At 41.8% G+C, this 20010-nt stretch overlaps 1 protein-coding gene across 1 annotated transcript; it reads right to left on the reverse strand.

Moving 5' to 3' along the window:
- Positions 1-1009: 1009 nt before the first annotated feature.
- LOC129818177 (myosin heavy chain, fast skeletal muscle-like) lies at positions 1010-19572 on the reverse strand. The gene is made up of 39 exons (XM_055873849.1): positions 19359-19572; positions 18862-19005; positions 18445-18601; positions 18184-18211; positions 17895-18009; positions 16643-16735; positions 16349-16412; positions 16133-16231; positions 15108-15211; positions 14776-14914; positions 14548-14666; positions 14273-14422; positions 13814-13984; positions 13358-13661; positions 13138-13205; positions 12912-12999; positions 12547-12664; positions 12087-12210; positions 11716-11852; positions 11200-11455; positions 10842-11084; positions 10557-10733; positions 10289-10434; positions 10111-10201; positions 9466-9855; positions 9043-9169; positions 8785-8903; positions 8463-8659; positions 8111-8294; positions 7468-7633; positions 7148-7272; positions 5448-5756; positions 5106-5309; positions 3185-3310; positions 2779-2949; positions 2390-2494; positions 2214-2309; positions 1939-2070; positions 1010-1319 (listed from the first exon to the last, which is right to left on the reverse strand). Exons 1-39 carry the CDS (start codon positions 19563-19565, stop codon positions 1305-1307), a joined length of 5808 nt encoding a protein of 1935 aa, XP_055729824.1. The 5' UTR covers positions 19566-19572; the 3' UTR covers positions 1010-1304.
- Between the last annotated feature and the right edge of the window lie 438 nt (positions 19573-20010).

A 20010-nucleotide genomic window follows, 5' to 3' on the forward strand; every position in this document is an offset into this window, starting at 1 on the left:
GCGAAATCGCGCCTCATTAGCTCATTGTTATGGATTTATTCAAATAAATGTCACTAGAAAACAGCTTAAACAAATGCAAATGTGTCTACTTTGCTGTATGTTTTGAGATGACTGTAAGTTAGCAGTAGTTGGCTAGCTATCAAGCAAGGGATAATGACGTTACCAGCCAGTATGGAACATTTAGAACGAATGACTGGGTCGCGTCTATAGATACAGAACAAAAAGACTGAACGACTGGGTCGCGTCTATAGATACAGAACAAAAAGACTGAACGACTGGGTCGCGTCTATAGATACAGAACAAAAAGACTGAACGACTGGGTCGCGTCCATAGATACAGAACAAAAAGACTGAACGACTGGGTCACGTCCATAGATACAGAACAAAAAGACTGAACGACTGGGTCACGTCCATAGATACAGAACAAAAAGACTGAACGACTGGGTCGCGTCTATAGATACAGAACAAAAAGACTGAACGACTGGGTCGCGTCCATAGATACAGAACAAAAAGACTGAACGACTGGGTCGCGTCTATAGATACAGAACAAAAAGACTGAACGACTGGGTCGCGTCTATAGATACAGAACAAAAAGACTGAACGACTGGGTCGCGTCTATAGCAACTGAACCCATAGAACGAACGACCAGCCGGCTTGGGTAGCGACCCTAGATTTGTGTCGGGACTATATCTTGTGGAAGGATGAAATAGTATGAATAAATTAAATCAAATAACTTCGTCTGGGGCCCAACAACACCCTTGCCAATATATCCTCCAAACTCCGGCTTCTCTGGCATTACCACTTAAATATTATACTTATAATGTGCCTTCAGAACAGTGTGGAGTCAGTGGTTGAATCTAATCTAATTGTTACATCACAGCTTTCGGATAATATTGCATTTCTTTATAGGCCTACATTTCTAAGATGTTTCCTAGTCATGTAAAATGTTAATTTAACATTTTTTTTTACAATGTAAAGTGAATTTACAAAGTCACCAAGGGTACTATACATATGTTTATACATTCAAATGTGTTTTATTAAGGAGCATACAACAATGTAAACAAGTTCCCAAAACAATTTGTGGGCTACCCCTTTTACACACAAGACAACCACAACAACACGCATCAAAACAAAATGGACAACAAAACAACACAAAAACCAAATGACAAGGGGAAAAAATAAGGAGAAACCAGTAGCTGAGCACCCAGCCCCTGGCCTGCTTTCTCTGCCTTGTAGTAGCTAGAATAATGTAAGGCTGTCTTAAGAATTGTTCAGTCCAAGTTCTCTATTTAAAATAAAATAGGTTTACTCTTCTTTGGCCTGTAAGAGAAAGTAATAGATATTAATGAGTATATCCAGTTCTGGGCTCAGGATCACCAATAGCTACAATTGTGGTTACATGAAAATTTACTTGGAATGAAAGGCCTCTGATCTTTTAAAATTAAGATTAAATTAACATTAACCTTAAATTCAATTTCTTCATGTTTTTTAAAGAACATTGCTTAGAAACCCTTAGTACTTCTTCTCCATGGTCATAATCCTAAAAAGTTCAGTTGCAGAGCCGTTAAGAAGTTTGTACTGCTAATGTTTCTGCTGTTGTGAACGTCTCAAACGATAACCAATCATAATTCGGGAAGTCGTACACAACAAAAGCCGGACCAGCTAGTCACAGTAAAAATGCTAATTAGCTGTAAAAGTGATATGCGGCCTTCTAAAAGGTATGTTTTGCTCTTGTGGATTTATATTGTAATTGACAGGTGGAATGGTTACATATAGCTCCTTTAATTGCGTCCAATAATGATTTTGGCTGTGTTAATGCAGCCAAACTATTATTTGTTTTGAATTAGAATTAGGTTTAATCTGAGTCTGTGACAGCCTTTATTGATGATGATGAAGTCTTGAACATTATTCAGGTGTAGGTTTAAAAGCAGATCTTTACCTTTCCGGAGTCACGGCTCTTGACTCTGAGCTTGTTGACCTGGGACTCTGCAATGTCAGCGCGTTCCTCAGCCTCCTCCAGCTCATGCTGAACCTTACGGAACTTAGACATGTGCTGGTTGGCTTGTTCCTCCTGGGAGGAGGGACAAAGAACAACAGTGATTTATTCAGGATGGCATATTTGTTTCATGCATTGCTTACTATGGCCAAGTCCGCTACACAACTTAATACAGGCTAAAACCATTATACTTGCTATTCATTTTAGGCCTAACTCACCGCTTCCTCAGCCTGCCTCTTGTAGGCCTTCACTTTAAGCTGCAGCTTTTCTACTAGATCCTGAAGTCTGCTAACATTTTTATTGTCCTCCTCAGTCTGTGGGCGGAAGATGTATCAGTGTCCATCCTTTCATACACATCTGTCTGTATTACTGTGTGTTAAGGTGCTTTTCTTACTTGGTATGTGAGCTCCTTGACTCTGCGCTCGTACTTGCGGACTCCCTTAACCGCGTCTACACCTCTTCTCTGCTCGGACTCCACCTCAGCCTCCAGCTCACGTACCTTCACAGATGAAATGGTCATGTTTTTTACGAGGAGGAATCAGTTTCAAATCACTGCAAATAAATAGAGGTAGATTCCTCCAGGCTAACGTAAAGAAATGGTGTTGATGAAAGTTAATACAGACTTTTTTCAGATACAAAGACTATGTGATAGTTGAGTCTCTTCCTATGTCCTTTTTGCAAATTTAATGAGAGAGTTTCTAATGATCATGACAGTATTATTATCCACATGGGTTATTGAAAGCAAATTGTTTACCCCATCTTCTAAATGCCTGAATAACTCACCCTGGACTCCAGTTTCTGGAGCTGCTTCTTGCCTCCCTTCATGGCCAGATTTTCTGCCTCATCCAGGCGGTGCTGCAGGTCCTTGACTGTGACCTCCAGGTTCTTCTTCATCCTCTCCAGGTGAGAGCTGGTGTCCTGCTCCTTCTTCAGCTCCTCAGCCATCATGGCCGCCTGAAATATCATTAAATAGGTTTAATGAAGGTGAGACCTTATGGCAACACAGACAGGTTTTCCTGTAATGATCTGATAACCACATGTCTTGACTTAGTTATTCTGCTGTTATTAACTGTTGCACTCATAAAATCTTATGAAAAAAATTATAGTTAGAATTTGGTACAGATCAAACACTTTCATGTGGTTAGCCTGGAGACCTTGTACTGTGTTTTGGCCAAACATATGGACTCACATCAGTGATGGCCTTCTTGGCCTTCTCTTCTGCGTTTCTGGCTTCCTGGATGATGTCGTCCACCTCTCCTTGCACCTGCACCAGGTCAGCCTCCAGCTTCTTCTTAGTGTTCAGAAGGTTGGTGTTCTGGAGGAGGAAATATAGATCAATCAATGACTGGCTGAAACGCCTTATCTCAAGACAATATACTAGTGACACCATGGAAACTATGGAAATCAATCTCTTCAATGCTAAGATTGTTAAAAGAAAAAATATTAAAAAAGGGGCTTTTAATCAAGTATTTAGGTAATTCATTTCCTTTAATGTACTTTATCAAGTATGCTATAGTATCTGAAATGGCATGGATGTACAGCGCATACGGAAAGTATTCAGACACCTTGATGTTTTCCACATTTTGTTACATTACAGCCATATTCTAACCCCCCCCCCCCAATCTACACACAATTCTCCATAATGACAAAGTAAAAACTGTTGTTTAGATTTTTTTGCTAATTTATAATTTAAAAAAAACTGAAATATCACATTTACATAAGTATTCAGACCCTTTACTAAGTACTTTGTTGAAGCACCTTTGGCAGCGATTACAGTCTCGAGTCTTCTTGGGTATAACGCTACAAGCTTGGCACACCTGTATTTGGGGAGTTTCTCCACTCAAGTACATTCAAGGACTTGTCCTGAAGCCACTCCTGCATTGTCTTGGCTGTGTGCTCAGGGTTGTTGTCCTGTTAGAAGGTGAACCTTCGACCCAATCTGAGGTCCTGAGCGCTCTGGAGTAGATTTTTATCAAGGATCTCTCTGTACTTTGCTCCGTACATCTTTCCCTCGATTCTGACTAGTCTCCCAGTCCCTGCCGCTGAAAAACATCCCTGCAGCCACCACCATTCACCGTAGGGAGGTTGCCAGGTTTCCTCCAGACGTGATGCTTGGCATCCAGGCCAAAGAGTTCAATCTTGGTTTAATCAGACCAGATAGACCATGAGAAACAAGATTGAGAGTCTTTAGGTGCCTTTTGGCAAACTCCAAGTGGGCTGTCATGTGCCTTTCACTGAGGATAGGCTTCCGTCTGGCAACTCCACCATGAAGGCCTGATTGGTGGAGTGCTGCAGAGATGGCTGTCTTTCTGGAATGTTCTCCCATCTCCACAGAGGAACTTTGGAGCTCTGTCAGTGACAATCAGGTTCTTGGTCACTCCCTGACCTAGGCCCTTCTCCCTCGATTGCTCAGTTTGGCTGAGTGGCCAGCTCTAGGAAGAGTCTTGGTGGTTTCAAACTTCTTCCATTTAAGAATGATGAAGGCCACTGTATTCTTGGGGGTCTTCAATGCTGCAAAAATGTTTTGGTACCCTTCCCTAGATCTGTGCCTCGACACAATCCTGTTTCGGAGCTCTACAGACAATTCCTTTGACCTCATGGCTTGTTTTTTTTCTGACATGCACTGTCAACTGTGGGACCTTATATAGACAGGTGTGTGCCTTTTCAAATCATGCCCAATCAATTGAATTTACCACAAGTGGACTCCATTCAAGTCGGTAAAACATCAAGGATGATCAATGGAAACAGGATGTACCTGAGCTCAATTTCGAGTCTCATAGCAAAGGTTCTGAAAACGTATGTAAATAAGGTATTTATGTTTTTCTATTTTTTATACATTCCTAAAAACCTGTAGAGACAACTGTTTAATTTGGTTCCATTAAGTGGAAGTTCTCTTTGTCTCCCCAAGTGCAGATATACTCCCTGAAAAATCTTTAGATTTATGAAATCACTGTCTAGTCCCTTTTTACCTTATCCCCAAATAATGTAGTTACATACACTGGATAGGTGCTGTGAAATGTATTGTTTTACAGGGTCAGCCATAGTAGTACGGCTTTCTAGGCATATTCCTCATATCATCTCACACTGCCAATGAGTGACCAGACCCGTACCTGAGAGTGGAGCAGTCCCACACGCTCACTGGCGTCCACCAGCTCTTGCTCAGCAACTTTGCGGCCTCTCTCAGTCTGCTCCAGAGCAGCCCTCAGCTCCTCAATCTCTGCCATCATCAGACAGTTCCTACGTTCCACCATGGCGGCCTGCTCCTTCATGTCTTCTGACTCACGGACAGCATCATCAAGGAGCAATTGGGCATCCTGGAATTCAAAACGACAGAGTATTAGGACGTGTGAATGTTGTCTTTATGAAAAATGTGACTGCTTTTCTACTTTATTACATTGCTTGATTAATCTTTGACCCTTAACAAATCAGTCACAAGTTTTGACATTCTTTACCTTAAGTTGTCCCTGGACATTTCTCAGCTGTTTCGTGGCCTCAATGGCCTGTCTATTAGCGTGGCTCAGCTGCATCTCCATCTCATTCAGGTCTCCATCCATCTTCTTCTTGACCCTCAGGGCGTCGCTCCTGCTGCGGACCTCAGAGTCCAGTGTGTTCTGCATGGATTCTATAATCCGCTGGCTGTTCTTTTTGATCTGCTCCATCTCCTCGTCCTTCTCTGCCAGCTTCCTGTCCACCTCACCCTTGATCTGGTTCAGCTCCAGCTGCACACGCAGAATCTTGGATTCCTCGTGCTCCAGTGTTCCCTGGACAAATAAAAGTGATTTGTCACAGAATGCTTGACATCGGAGGTTATCCCAGCAATTAAAACATTAGACTTGGAGACAGCTAAAAGTAACAATTGTCTCTTACTTTTGTATTTATAAGACCTAAAGCAGTTGCATAAATCAAAAAGTGCCCACTCTTCACAATGTGCATAAAGATGGCAGAACACAGATATGACATCATTGTTCTAACACTACAATCCTAGTTTTTAAAACTATGGCGCACAACATAAAACACAATCTACTTAAAAAAAAATATATAATATATATATATATATATATATATATAAATGCTGATGTCTGGGAGCTAGAATCAGGATCATGTATACTGTGCTGATGTTTCAAGTTTTAAAGTCACATGCACAAGTACAGTAAAATGCCTTTCTTGCAAACTCAAAACCCAACAATGCAATAATGAATAACAATGTATTACTAGAAAAAAACACATGAGAAATAAGAATAGGAAATATGAATACACAATAAAAGTAAGTAAAGAGACTATATACAAGAAATATAAAAAACTTAAAAATTCAATACCATATTTACATGTGCAGGGATACTGGGGTGATGGGGGTAGATATGTATAGGGGTCAGGTGACTAGGCAACAGGATATAAGATAAACAGAGTAGCAGCAGCTTGTATGCTCCCGAGTGGCGCAGCGGTCTAAGGCACTGCATCTCAGTGCTTGAGGCCTCACTACAGACACCCTGGTTTGAATCCAGGCTGTATCCCAACCGGACGTGATTGGTAGTCCCATAGGGCGGCGCACAACTGGCCCAGTGTCGTCCGGGTTTGGCCGGTGTAGGCCGTCATTGTAAATAAGAATGTGTTCTTAACTGACTTGCCTAGTTAAATAAAGGTTAAATAAAAAATATATAATAAAGTATGTGAGTGGGTGTGTAGAGTCAGTATAAATGTATGTGCATATTATGTGTGAGTGAGCAGATGATGGAGTGAGTATGTGTGAGTGAGCAGATGATGGAGTGAGTATGTGTGAGAGTGGGTAGGGTCCTGTGAGTGTGCAAAGATTGAAATAAAAGGTCAATAAAGATAAATGGTAAACTCAGATAGTCCGTGTGGCTATTTATCAGTCGTAGTGCTTGGGGATAGAAGCTGTTCAAGAGCCTGTTGGTGTCAGACTTGATGCACCGGTAATGCAGATACAAAAAATGAGTGACGGAGGGTAATTTGTGGTAACTACATGGAGACCGCCATCTTTATGCACGTCCGCTATTCCGAGGAGCGCACCACCTAGTGAAGAACTGGAAGCTATATTACTACAAAAAGTACCAATACAGGAGTACTGAACAGCACTGTAGCTCTCATTCTGTTTAATTATTCAACTACATAATGATGTATCATATCTACTCACTTCAGCCTCCTCCAGAGCGGTCTGGATCTCAGAATTCTCCATCTCCACAGTCTTCTTGGACTTTTCCAGCTCATGGATGCTCTTGCTTGTCTCTCCGATCTGTTCAGTCAGGTCGGAGATCTCTTCTGCACAAACACAGAGAAATGGTTTAGAACAGGGAGATTTGTGAATGTTGCTCAATATCATACAGCTTTGCATAAAAGCCTTTTGCTACCAAAGATGTTTCAAAAGAACACAGCTATAACTGATAACAATAAAAAAGTGATTGTAAACTGTACACTCCAAGTGGGCCAAATAATCTACTCCTGTTGTTTACTCACGTTGGAGGTTTTTGTTCTCTCTCTTCAGAGTCTCCAGCTGATCCAGAGCCTCCTCATATGAGTTCTTCATCTTGAAGAGCTCTGTGCTCATAGAACGAGCCTCCTTCTGAGCTCCTTCCAGTTCAGCCTGGCCCACCTCATACTTCTGCTTCCACTCAGCCAGAACCTATTGGATTTTATGGGATTTAACAGTTTATTCTTGATGCAGCTTTACCTTCTAATCAGAAATAAGCCATGATACATTATGATCACTGGAGACACATCAATCAATCAAATGTATTTATAAAGCCCTCCTTACATCAGCTGATATCTCAAAGTGCTGTACAGAAACCCAGCCTAAAACCCCAAACAGCAAGCAATGCAGGTGTAGAAGCACGGTGGCTAGGAAAAACTCCCTAGAAAGGCCAGAATCTAGGAAGACACCTAGAGAGGAACCAGGCTATGAGGGGTGGCCAGTCCTCTTCTGGCTGTGCCGAGTGGAGATTATAACAGAACATGGCCAAGATGTTCATAGATGACCAGCAGGATCATACTGATAATGCCTATCAGATTTGTTGTTGTTGTTGTGTTGCTATTTATTTTTCTAGTCCATTTAATAGCACATTTCAAAAGTCAGTATAGTGTGTGAAGTGTTCTTTTTCACCTTGTCAAAGTTCCTCTGCTTCTTATCAAGGTTGCCAGCCATAGTGTTGGCCCTCTCTACATCAATCATGATGTCCTCCACCTCTCCCAGCAGCCTTTGCTTGGTCTTCTCCAGCGAAGCACACTTTGAGTTGGTTGCCTCAATCATTTCCTCAGCGTCCTGCAGACGCTGCGCCAGCTTCTTCCTGTTAGACAGGAAAGAGTTCATATTTGAATGCTTCCACAGGTATTCAGACAAACGTATCATATAAACATGATGCCTCATAACTAAGTGAAATTAGGAAGGTGTGAAGATGCGCACATTTAGGATCATAGTTATAATAAGAGGTTTTTTTTCAAGTGTAACTGCTTACTTGGCCTCCTCAAGCTCCTCTGTGCGCTGGATGGCATCCGTCTCATACTTGGTCCTCCACTGAGCCACCTCGCTGTTGGCCTTAGACATGCAGCGTTGCAGTTCTGCCTTGGCCTCTTGCTCCAACTCAAACTGCTCCCTTAGAAGGTCACAGTCATGGCGGGCAGACTGGACACCATGGGCCAGGGAATTCTTAGCCTGAGTGAAAGATAGCAAAACAGGTTACAGTAATACATTGCTGAGGATGGTTTAGTTGTTATAAACATGACAAGAGGCATTTGACTCTATGCTCTGTGCTTGGTAGAGCATTTTGACTCCCTTACTTTGACCTCCTCCTCAATCTGCCTCTTTAGCTCCTCCACCTGCTGTGTGAAGGCCTGCTTGCCTCTGGTCAGCTGAAACACCAAAGCTCCCTTCTCTTCCAGCTGGCGGCCAAACTCACCTGTAAGGGATGAGAATACACATTGTAAATTCTTCTGTTCTTAAAAATACTGTAGCCTTGTACAATAGCCCCTAACACATGTTGTTGGGTACTGATTTAGATTATGTATGGAAAATGTGTTGGTCATTGTTGTGGGTACCGTTCTCAGTCAGGAGTCTGGCCCTATGTCCACTGATGTCGTTGATCTGGCGAAGGTTCTCATCGTTCCCAGTCTTGAGCTCACTCAGCTGATCCTCAATAGTACGGCACATCTTCTCCAGATTGCCCTGTTAGTGAAATATAGATATGTCATTTTTATTTTACATTCTTATGGTGTACAGCTTGTATACATTTGTCTTGCAGTAGGGTTTTGTAGATAGTAATTTGGGAGCGATGCTACTCCAGCCCTGCACTTTCGCGGTCATTGCACTACCCTATATGCCTATAGGATTAACCCACTAAGTTGAAGCTGTGGTGCGCTTACAAATGTGTCCAACTTTAGAGCTGGATGCAGTTCTGCTGTCTGGCAGCATTCCATTCATCCATTCATGTTGAGTATTTGGGGTTTGATTCAAATACCCACCTTAGTCTTGGTGACAGCCTCCATGTTGCTGGAGAGGTCATCAATCTCCATCTTGTACTCGCTCTTCTCCTTCTCCAGTTTCTGCTTGACACGCTGCAGGTTGTCAATCTGCTCTCCGAGCTCCGCCACACTGTCAGCCTGCTTCTTCCTCAGGACTGCGGCTGTGGCCTCGTGCTGCAGGGTCGACTCCTCGAGGTCGCGTCTCAGTTTCTGGAACTCAGCCTCACGCTTCTTGTTCATCTCGATCTGAGCAGCAATGGCTCCTCCAGCTTCCTCCAGCCTATCACTGATCTCCTCAAGTTCCCTGGAGAGATCGGCCCTCTGCTTCTCAACCTTTGCCCTGGCAGAATGCTCAGCCTCAATATCCTCCTCCATCTCCTCAATACGAGCCTAAAACAAGGGAGGGGGTTTAGGATGGGGAAATTTAAACTGACCTTGCAAAAAAAATATAGGCTGGATAGTTGTGTATTTATACTATGTTTTATTGTTGTTTTATTACAACAACAGAAAGTTGCTAAATACATAAGACTGACATCTAGTATATGTAGTCTCTAGAACATGTAGTATTTTGAAAATCTAGTATCTAGAACATCTAGTAATATATGGAATACTATACTGAAGCCGGGGTTAGATACTCTACTGTACCTGGAGTTCCTTGATATTCTTCTGCAGCTGACCACCCAGAGACTGCTCATCCTCAATCATGCTGAGGAGCTGGCTGGTCTCAAAGTCCTTCCTATGGTAAGATAAATGCATCACTACTCAGCAGTCATTTTTTCATTTAAAAGAGTATTTCCTAACTACAGAAAAAAAAGTAATATACTTTTTGATCTTTTCTTCAGACTGCTGCTTGTCATTCTCCAGGTCCATTATGGATTCCTGGGCTAGTTTCAGGTCTCCCTCCAGCTTTCTCTTGGCTCTCTCAAAGTCCATACGGAGCCTCTTTTCTTGCTCCAGAGAAGCCTCAAGCTACATGTTAAGATACTTGTGTCAGTTAATTTTAAACAATCAATGATTATGCCATGGCCTAGCTAAATGTATAATCTAACAATATATAAATCCATGACTCGATAAAGTGTGACTCCACTCACGTCATCAACTTGCTGTTCCAGCTTGGCCTTGGCCTTGGTCAGAGTGTTGACTTTGTCCTCCTCTGCCTGCAGGTCGTCCAGTGTCTGCTGGTGGGCCTCTTGGAGGGCTTTCTTCTCCTTGGTCAGCTTGGCAACGCTCTCATCTTGAGAGGCCATCTCCTCAGTCAGATTTTTGACCTGAACACAGCCACAACAACATTTGTATGTAAGTTGTGTGGTTAGTTTCAATAATTGTTTAGCTTTGGTTTGATTCTACTATCGTTCAGCTATGTCAACATTTTAGACCTTGTTTTCAGTGGCGTGTTTCTCCTTCTCCACTTTGGCCAGGGTGAGCTCCAGGTCATCAATGTCCTTCTTCAACTCCGAACACTCATCCTCCAGCTTCCTCTTCTTGGAGGTCAGCTCAGCATTCATCTCCTCCTCATCCTCCAGCCTTTCGGTCGTCTCTTTGAGTTTGGCCTCCAGCTGGATCTTGCTCTTGATCAGCCCCTCGCACCTCTCCTCAGCATCAGTCAGATTCTCTGATTCCTGGTTTCACAATGATAGAAAAATAGGCGGACATTAATTAAATCAGTGCACACCTCCTGTCCATCGTCTTCAATAAAATATGGGCAATCAAGCCAGGCACTTGACAGATGCTCACAGATGCAACTTGGAGCGTCAGGTCATTCCTCTCCTGCAGAACGGTCACCATCTTCTCCTCAAGCTCTGTCTTGCGGGCCTCAGCCTTGGTCAGGGCGATTTTGCACTTCTCAATGTCCTCCTTCATGTTGGCTAGCTCCTTCTCAGTCTCAGCACTCTTCAGCAGTGGCTTGATCTTGTAATACACCTTCATCCATGGCCAGTGTTTAACATTCATGAATGAGCGAATGTTGTATTTGATGGTGAAGACAGCCTCTCTGAACAACAGGAAACAGGGATCTTGGTGAGTGTTATGGCTAAATAATAATAATATGTTATTTACAGGACAACGTTCCAGCTCCTCAGAGAAAATAAAGTGAAATTCAATTAATGAATCAAAATAAGTATAGGATTTGTAAATTTAAGGTGAATATAACAATTTGATCCCTGGAATCGTTGGAGATGAAATGGAAACCACTGCAACCCTGTTAGATGAATTTGGATGAGCCTTTATCTTGAGATATCTTCTATCCCTCACCTCCGCTCCATCATCTTCACAAACTCCTTCCTCATGACGAACCCACGACACAGAGACTGTATCATGCAGACCAGAGAGGCCAGTCTCTCGTCTCGCATCTCCTCCAGGACACCCAGCAGACCAGCTTTGAAGAACACCTGAGCGCATGTAACAGGAAGGTAAATGCCCGAGACACCGGTAAGAACTAAGAACACCTGAGAATAGGTCAACATTATCAATGGATGTCATCAAAAGTCAGAAAGCTGGGTTGAATTTAAATGAGGGATCAACACGGCAAGATGTATTGTAAAAAGGCGTTGAGTGGTTAGCATTTACATTGTTGTTTTACTTATGTTTTGTGTTTGCTTTCCTGAGTGTATTTGAACCCTGACCTTGGTGTGTCCAAACTTGTACTGCTCGTGTGCCACATTGATTGACCCAAGCAGATTCTCAGAAGCCTTCTTGTTGTCCATAAATGTTCCTTCTGGGATAACACTGGGATTCAGTACTTTGTACCTGGATTAGGAGAGACTGGCAACTGTCAGTTTTTAAGTTGTGGGCAAACAAAGCTTATTCTGTTGCTGTGTCACAGTTCTACCACTGTTTATGAAATCAGCTGAACATTCTAGCCATTCTTCTTTTATGAACTCTAGCATAGGCCAATTGATGCCAAACATTGTTTTGGTCTGTATTTATTAAATCTCAGAATGTAATATTTTAAGATTTCAGAATGTAATCTTTTAAGATCTCAGAATGAAAGTGTTTCTGAGTTTCTTATTATTTTGTCAAATTCAGTTATATTCTAAAGTTAACATGGAGCCATGTTAGATAGATGACATTTCTAAAGGGTACCTCTGCTTGAAGTCACCATAGGGGATTCTACTGGGGAACCCCTTTCTACAGATCCTGATACCCTCCAGTACACCGTTACACCTTAGCTGGTGGATAACCAGGAAGTTCTCCATCAGACCTGAAAAACACAAAATATTGTTAAAGCTAAGAAACACTGAAACATTGTAAGGGCTACAATTACATTGTGGTGATGTAAGTGCCATTATTTCTGGGTAAATATATGGGAATAACTTATAATCAGCTATCTTGTACCACATGTAAGTACAGGTAGTTACTTAGTACTTATTTTGTTTTAAGCTACTGAATCTCACTAGCTGCTAAACCATTGGGTTACAATTTTGTATTTCACTCGATATTTCTTGTACCTGGAGTCTTTGACTCATTGGGGATCAAACAGCGCACAAAGTGAGGGTGAGTGCTCCTCAAGTTGGTCATCAGCTTGCCCAAGTTCTCCTGCAGGGCGGGGACACATCAAACAGCCGTCTCAGAAATCATTCATACAAATTAACTTATCTGGTCAATAAGGTGCGTTAAAAATGTTGACCAGATAAGTTAACCAGATAACTTTGAATACAAGTTTGAAAAGCTCACCCTGAACTGGGAAGACACTGTCTGCATGGAGCCTCCCTTTTTCTTGCCTCCCTTCTTGGATGCCCTGTCTGTAAAAATAGTTCAAATCATTAGTGATTTGGTGAACACCATATTTTATTTTGGAGATAATCTATTTGCAACTGCTACCAAATAGTTTGTGTAATGTAATGTTGATATCGGGAATATTGGCAAAAACTATTATTTAACCATGTTAAATGACCTTCAGCTGGAGAATCAACGTAGATAAGAAGCAGCAGTTTGACTGAAGACTTCTGGTAGAGCTGCACCACTGAGTCGTTCAGGGGGTCTTTATTCTTGTCCAGCCAGCCACAGATGTTGTAGTCCACAATACCAGCGTAGTGCACCAGGGAGAAGTGGGCCTCGGCCTTTCCCTTGGCAGGCTTGGGCTTCTGGAAAGTGTTTTTCTTGCCCATATGCTGGTCATACAGCTTGTTCTTGAAGGAAGTGTCTGAAGCCTTGGGGAACATGCACTCCTCTTCAAGGATGGAGAAGATGCCCATTGGCTGATGAAAAATGTAACAGCAGGATTAATAGTAGCCATCTTGTATCAAAGGGATAATAATTCACTCTCAACTCCAACATCCGTCCCTGTCAACTCTGTTGTAGGCCATTCTACAGTACATTATTTTTTAAGTAGAATTCTCAGTCTGCGTACCTTCTCAATAAGCTCAATGCAGGCAGCCAAGTCCATGCCGAAATCAATGAACTCCCAGATGATTCCCTCCTTCTTGTACTCCTCTTGCTCCAGGACAAACATGTGATGGTTGAAGAACTGTTGCAGTTTCTCATTGGTGAAGTTGATACACAGCTGCTCCATGGTGTTGAACTGTTAGTGAAGTTGAAAGAAGATTAGTTCAATCCCCTTCTGTCATAAGACCTTAAAGCCATAAACTGTTTATTCTGTAATAATCACATACATTTACATTTTACATTTAAGTCATTTAGCAGACGCTCTTATCCAGAGCGACTTACAAATTGGAAAGTTCATACATATTCATCCTGGTCCCCCCGTGGGAATTGAACCCTGGTCCCCCCGTGGGAATTGAACCCACAACCCTGGCGTTGCAAGCGCCATGCTCTACCAACTGAGCCACACGGGACCACACATACTTACGTCAAAGATCTCAAACCCAGCAATGTCGAGCACACCGATGTAGAAGTTCCTTTGTTGCTTGGTGTCCAACATCTGGTTGATACGGATGACCATCCACAAGAACATCCGCTCATAGATGGACTTGGCCAGAGCCGAGACTGAGTTATACACCTGTGCAAAAACAGGTGAGACATTGATCATGTCTTGCTGGTATAGAGCTTGATTTAAAAAAAATCTAACATAAAATGAATCGTGGTGTTGTAGCAATTATGTAATCTTGGATGTAAAGACCTCACCTGAGGCACAGTCTGTCCCTTGGTCACAAACTCATTGCCAACCTTCACTCTGGGGTAGCACAGAAGTTTCAGCATGTCAGCTGAGTTCAGACCCAAGAGGTAACCGATTTTATCAGCTACTGTAGAGAGAAAGAGCATCAGACTCATATACAGGGACAAATGTAGTGTTACTCTGACAGAGAAACCAGTTTCATTCTGTCTATTCCGGTGTTTGGAGAAAGGACTCACCTTCTGTGCCGTCTGGCTCGGCCTGCTCCTCACGCTGCTTCTGCTTGAAACGTAAGTTGCCGTGGTGCATGACAGCGCCGGTGAGCTTGTAGATGCCCATCTTCTCCTCATTGGTGAAGCCCAGGATGTCAATGGCAGCCTGAGTGACAGGAATTTCATAGTTAAACTTAGTGTATGCACATACAGGAGATATCACAAGTGCAGGGAGTTTCAAACTGAACAAAACTGTCATGGGGCTGCACTGCTTGGAGTTAAGTTACAACATATAATTGTGCATTTTTTTCAGTGGAGATAGAGGTTATTCATTCTTGTATATAGTTTGAGAGACTCACATCTGTGGCATCCAGCTCCTCTTTGTCATCGATAGAGGCCACTTTGATCTGCCCCTGGCTGATCATGGGGAAGTCATAGGGGTTGGTGGTGATGAGCGTCATTTCTGTGGGGACGGAGAACCGGACACAGTTAGTTCAACCAGATGGAATTTACTTTCCCCTCCCTTTTCCTCTCTTGCATGAGGTGAAGATTAAGGTTAGAAAGTGCGGACATAAAGGACGTACTATATCTGCATTGGGAGCCAAATGCAACTCAAAATACAAATGTAATGCAGTGAAAAATAGAGCGGTCAAATGAAACCGTATGGATTTGATCATTTCCCCTCCCTATTCCTCCTAGGAGTCTATACCACAGGAATACGAAGCTGACTTTATGACACAGACACATTCAACTACAGGAAGAACCTTTATTGGTTTGCGCGACTCCAACTCACTGAGGCTGGAAATGTCATCTTTCACAATACCATTTAACTTGTCATCAAATGAGGGCAACATTTGAGTGGTGAATTGTCACTTTGTCTTGGATCGTTTGATTGATTTTACCCCATAATTTCCACTGGAGTGCAGTAGTTCTCCATGCAGTAGTTCTCCATGCAAGTAGCCTAGTGGTTAATTCGCTGGTACGAATCCCCGAGCCAGCAAGGTGGATAAATCTGCCGTTCTGTCCTTGAGAAAAGCAGTTAACCCCAACAACAACTGCTCCCCGGGCGCTGATGACGTGGATGTCGATTAAGGCATCCCCCCACACACCTCTCTGATTCAGAGAGGTTGGGTTAAATTCGGAAGACACATTTCTGTTGAATGCATTCAGTTTTGCAACTGACTAGGTTGTATTACCCTTTCCCTGTTTATGGAACTCTCTCAATTAGAAATATTACAATAGTCATGAGTAATACAACCCTGAACTTTAGAACTCACTGTAGAACTTAAACATTGATATGAGACCACTGATATGTTGATTCAGGTGCAATTTCCCTGTCAACTAAATGACAAAAATAGTCAAACAGCTTTCTACTTTGTCGTACCAATCAGCTCAGGCTTGTGGTTGGTCATCATCTGGTAGAATATGTGGTAGCTTCTCTCATCGGGCAGCTGGAAGGTCACTCTGGACTTCTCCAGCAGGTCTGAAAGAGAACAGGTGATAAAGTTCAGTGCTTGGTCTCCTTAAAACATAATCTCTGTGAATTTAGAACATTGTGCATTCATGACAAACAATCCAACAAACAATCCACCCAACTTACAGGTCTCAATGTCAGCACTAGACAGTTTGCCATTACTGTGGAAGTGAATCCTGATGAATTTACCCTAAAGTAGAGCATGGGGGTTAGAAATGAGGGAACGAGTCAACAAAAGGAAACTGCCATGGTGTCCATCTCAGTACTCTGAAAATCGTGCTTTCCTTTATTTCTAAACCGTCATTTAACACTGACATTTGGAAATACTGAATAGGTCTCAATCGTACAGCCTTTCATTGTCATGTCATTCTAGATCAATAAGGAATATTTAAGTATGGCAAGTGTGTCCCCCATACTTACAAAACGAGAAGAGTTGTCGTTCCGAACTGTCTTGGCATTACCGTAAGCCTCCAGCAGAGGGTTGGCAGCAATAATCTGATCTTCAAGAGACCCCTGAGGGAGACGAACACAAGTTGGTCAGAAACAGCATGACATACAGTACTATAGAACACCCTTCTTCAACAGTGGTGGAACTGTCTTAAAATAAGCAGTTATATATATGGCTGGCCTACAGATGTAGGGTCTTAATTTGAGCCAGTTTGACACCGCAGCAAAATGCTGCAACAACAGGAAATGTGAATTATTATGTGGATTATACACTGAACAAAAATATAAATGCAACATGTAAAGTGTTAGTCCCATGTTTCATGAACTGAAGTAAAAAAGCCCAGAAATGTTCCGTATACACAAAAAACATATTCCTCTCAAATGCTGTTTACATCCCTGTTAGTTTTTCTCCTTTGCAAAGATAATCCATCCACCTGACAGGTTTGGCAAATCAAGAAGATAATTAAACAGCATGATCATTACACAAGCGCACCTTGTGCTGGGGACAATAAAAGGCCACTCTAAAATGTGCAGTCTTGTCACACAACACAATGCTACAGGTGTCTCATGTTTAAATAGAATATAATTTTATAGATGGAAATTTGAATGCACAGAGATTCCGTGACAAGATCCTGAGGCCCATTGTCATGCCATGTTTGGGATGCTCTGGATCGACATATGCGACAGCTTGTTCCAGTTCACACCAATATCCAGCAACTTCGCACAACCATTGAAGAGTGGGACAACATTCCACAGGCCACAATAAACAGCCTGATCAGCTCTATGCAAATGAGATGTGTTGCACTGCATAAGGTGAATGGTGGTCACACCAGATACTGACTGGTTTTCTGATGCATGCCCTTACTTTTTTTTTAAAGGTAGAGGATCTGTAACCAACAGATGCATATCTGTATTCCCAGTAATGTGAAATAGATTAGAGACTAATGAATTTATTTCAATTGACTGATTTCCTTATATGAAATGTAACTCAGTAAAATCTTTGAAATTGTTTCATATTGCATTTATATATTTTTTCAGTATAATTAATGGACATTTTTGTAGGGGTTGATATATTTTTCTTAAGGCGAAATCAAGTCTGAAATGTCAAAGTGGAAACTTCAAAAGGCTTTTAAAACCTAAAACACACTACAAGTTTTAAATTTCCTGCATTGCATTGAAAGTTGTCCTGCAACAGGGTCATCAAATGAAGATCCTACACCTGTACCTGCATTTTGCCGGGTTCTGCCGCCCTCTTCCTTTCTCCTCCAGACACAGCAATGGTGGCAAAGTATTGGATGACACGCTTGGTGTTGACAGTCTTTCCTGCACCAGATTCTCCGCTGGTTTATATGACAGAGAATAAGAGGTTCATGTTTCAGTGTCAGACATTCAAAACATAATCACTAAAAAGTACACTTTGAGTTGTTTACTCATTTACTATAGTTCATGTATATGCTTAATAATTGTTATGATATCCAACTAACTATAATGTTAGATGTTAGTTGAGAACTTACGTAATCAGGATAGACTGGTTCTCCCTATCTGCAGGCAAAAAAAACAACAAAGAATATAAACAGTTTTGATACATTATGGCATTTGACAATTATCTTAAAGTAGTGGATAGTGTTTCACACGCTTTTCACTAGATGTAAATAAAAAAAATATTATTGCATTGATGTTTCCAGCTAGTCCCTTGGCTGCCCATATCTGCTTGTGTGAGCTTCTATCTATTTATCCATCAATCTATCCGTTCATCCACATGTATAAGATCATACCCGTCAACATGAACTGATAGGCCCTGTCAGAGACAGAGAAGATATGGGGTGGAGCCTCCATGCGCTTCTTTCCTCTGTAAGCGTTAACAACCTCTTCGTTGTACACAGGGAGCCACTTGTAGGGATTCACCGTGGCACAGAACAGCCCGGAGTAGGTCTGGATGAAGGGAAGGAAGTTAGGGGATTAGCAAAATCAGCTTTTCTGTTAAACTGTATAGAGCTTCTATGGAACACTTACAAGTGTTTCTTGTATTCAGTTACATTATTTTTGCAAAGGTGTTTTTAATTTACAAACAGCATGTGCATTTTGGAGTTTTGGCATTTTAGATTTCCCTTATATGGTGGTGTCCTATGTTCACTTATGAGTGTGTATATATACCTATATACAGTCATGTATATGTAGAATAGGTTCCTTACGTAGATCATCCATGCTGCATAACGCTCTTTGAGGTTATACAGGACAGTGGCTTCATTGAGGTAGGTCATCATGGCCATGTCCTCAATCATGTCAAACTTTGGAGGGTTCATTTCGAAGACATCAGCTTCTTTGAAGTGATTAGTCTGAAAATTAGTCGGTAATCTACATTACACTTGGATCAATTGGAAGAACTGTTACTGAATCTGTGTCGACATTGCTTTGATTTAGTAATCATCAAGTCAGTCATACATTTTACTGTACAGATGTAGGATCTTAATTTGAGCCAGTTTACTACAGCAGTAAAATAATCCTGCAGCAACAGGAAATGTTAATTATTATGTGTGAAATTACAAAATTCAGAAGCCTTTTTAAACCTCAAATACACTACAAGTTTTAAGTTCTCCTGCAACATCTGAAGTAAATTTTCTTTTAAATATAATTGTGAATAAACAAACTTCAACTTGAAACTGACTTCTGTCCTATGTTGTAGGCTTACCTCCCCAGTGTCAAGGACTTTCACTTGGACCTTTCCCCCTTCTCTGCCAACAATGGTACCCTTGAGGTACAGCTCCTTAACATCGGTCACATAGCAGGCATTCTTTGCATCGAAGGGCTTGCTTTGGGCCTCAATCCTCTCCTTCTCAGGCTTACGGAGGTATACACCGGCTTTGCCATAAGAGGCCATCTCTGCGTCGGTACTCATGGTGGCAACTCACTGAGAAACACAAACAAAGCAAACAAATGATTGAGTTTATTTTGAATAAACAGTTTTTTTTAAATTAACTGTAATTTATTCAGGATAGCCCAATTGAGACCAAGGTCTCATTCCCAATGTTGCCCTGAGTACAAACATTTTCTCACAACAGGAAGAACAATTTACATTACAATTAACATAATAAGAATGAATATAACCACAAGGCACAACCTCAACACCACAATTACAACAAATAAATACTACAATCAATTGAAACAACTGCAATCCTCAATGAATTCATTCAACAACACAGTCCTAAACTGCCGTGGCGGCACCAGGGAATTTGTGTTTTTATATTATTCCAACAATGGGGTGCAATAAAAGGATAAGAGGATTTACCTAAATTGGTCGAGACCAGACAGACCTCAAGAGTTAACCAATCCTGTGAGCGGGT

The sequence above is a fragment of the Salvelinus fontinalis genome, chromosome 21 (genome assembly GCF_029448725.1).
Source record: "Salvelinus fontinalis isolate EN_2023a chromosome 21, ASM2944872v1, whole genome shotgun sequence".
Lineage (NCBI taxonomy): Eukaryota > Metazoa > Chordata > Actinopteri > Salmoniformes > Salmonidae > Salvelinus > Salvelinus fontinalis.

What these genes read in the sequence shown, in the direction of transcription:
- LOC129818177 (XM_055873849.1), bottom strand. Translation starts at nt 19,565, where the DNA reads ATGAGTACCGACGCAGAGATGGCCTCTTATGGCAAAGCCGGTGTATAC. An exon ending in AGGAGCTGGATGCCACAGAT is followed by an intron (nt 14,915 to 15,107) that starts GTGAGTCTCTCA and finishes CCTGTCACTCAG; the next exon opens with GCTGCCATTGACATCCTGGG. An exon ending in CAGTGTCTTCCCAGTTCAGG is followed by an intron (nt 13,000 to 13,137) that starts GTGAGCTTTTCA and finishes CCCGCCCTGCAG; the next exon opens with GAGAACTTGGGCAAGCTGAT.